This window comes from Manacus vitellinus, unplaced genomic scaffold (assembly GCF_001715985.3).
Source record: "Manacus vitellinus isolate BGI_N305 unplaced genomic scaffold, ASM171598v3 scaffold_65_pilon, whole genome shotgun sequence".
Lineage (NCBI taxonomy): Eukaryota > Metazoa > Chordata > Aves > Passeriformes > Pipridae > Manacus > Manacus vitellinus.
This window is the reverse complement of record NW_021940724.1, coordinates 65,751-67,394: the sequence shown is the minus strand read 5'-3', so window position 1 is coordinate 67,394 and position 1,644 is coordinate 65,751. Positions and strand designations below refer to the sequence as shown.

General features: G+C 50.5%; 1 protein-coding gene across 1 annotated transcript in view; it reads left to right on the top strand.

Moving 5' to 3' along the window:
- LOC115307890 (collagen alpha-1(VII) chain-like) overlaps positions 1–1,644 on the top strand; it is a gene marked incomplete at its 3' end in the record, with an annotated part of 91,159 nt that overhangs the window by 23,783 nt on the left and 65,732 nt on the right. Inside the window, exons 11-12 of the mRNA XM_029963943.1 lie at positions 39–185; positions 320–538. Coding sequence (XP_029819803.1) covers positions 39–185; positions 320–538 — 366 coding nt within the window. The remainder of the gene's footprint in view (positions 1–38; positions 186–319; positions 539–1,644) is intronic.

Below are 1,644 nucleotides of genomic sequence, written 5' to 3'. Positions count from 1 at the left end.
ACCCTGTGGGGAATTTTTTCGGGGATGTCTCCTCTTAGGTGGCTTGGAATCCTCCCAGCTGGTTGGGGCAGAGGCAGCTTCCTTCACCATCCCCGAGCTGAAGGAGGGCACCTCCTACACCATCCACGTGTCCGGAATGATCCGTGGGCAGGAGGGAACCCCCGTGGTCCTCACGGCCAAAACCTGTGAGTATGGAACTGTCAGATCCAAGAGAGTGGGATCCAAGAGATCCATGTTGGTGCCACTTCCATCCTCACCTCCTGACTCTTTTCCAGGTTTCCAAGAGGTTTAAACCCCACTTTTTGTGTTTCCTCTCCAGCGGGAATTCCCGGAGAGTCGCCGAGCGCTCCGGCGGCTCCGATGACACCGGATCCGAGGAGAACCCCATCCATGGCTCCCGGTAGCGTGGGGGACACTCTGCTCCCAGTAGCCACCTCTCCTATCCCAGTGGCCACCACCACAAAGTCTTCAATGAGCCCAGAGACCCCCCAGACCACCACCGGCGTGTCCCCACCGGCGACAACTCCCCCCGGGCCCGGTGAGTTGTGTCCATGTGGGATCTGGACATGTGGGCAATGTCAGGGAAGAACCAAACCCCAGAAATCCCATAAATCCCCTAAACTGCTCTGAATTCCTTGTGAGGGAAGACAAGGAAGAGCCAAATCCCATAAATCCCCAAAAATGCTCTTGATTCCTTTAGTAGGGAGAGTGGGCAATGTCAGGGAAGAACCAAATCCCAGAAATCTCATAAATCCCCAAACCTACTCTGAATTCCTTGAGTAGGGAGAGTGGCAAATATCAGGGAAGAGGCAACCCCCATAAATCTCCAAAAATGCTCTCAATTCTATGAGTACAGAGAATGGGCAATGTCAGGGAAAACCTACACTCCATAAATCCCATAAATCCCCCAAACCTGCTCTGAATTCCTTGAGTAGGGAAAGTGGGTGATATCAGTGAAGAGCCAAACCCCAGAAATCCCATAAATCCCCAAAACTGCTCTGAATTCCATGAGTAGGGAGAGTGGGCAATGTCAGGGAAGAGCCACACTCCATAAATCCCATAAATCCCCAAAAATGCTCTCAATTCTATGAGTACAGAGAGTGGGCAATGTCAGGGAAAACCCACACTCCATAAATCCCATAAATCCCCCAAAACTGCTCTGAATTCCTAGAGTAGGGAGAGTGGGCAATGTCAGGGAAGAGCCAAACCCTATAAATCCCATAACTCCTTAAAACTGCTCTGAATTCCTTGTCAGGGAAGACAAGGAAGAGCCAAACCAATAAGTCCCATAAATCCCCAAAAATGCTCTTGATTCCTTGAGTAGGGAGAGTGGACAAAGTCAGGGAAGAGCCAAACCCCAGAAATCCCATAAATCCCCAAACCTGCTCTGAATTCCTTGTTGGGGAAGACAAGGAAGACCCAAACCCCATAAATCCCATAAACCCCCATAATTGCTCTGAATTCCTTGAGTAGGGAGAGTGGGCAATGTCCGGGAAGAGCCAAACCCCCTAAATCCCATAAATCCCCAAAACTGCTCTGAATTCCTTGACCAGGGAAGACAAGGAAGAGCCAAACCCCATAAATCCCATAAATCCCCCAAACTACTCTGAATTCCTTGAGTAGGGAAAGTGGGCAATGTCGGGG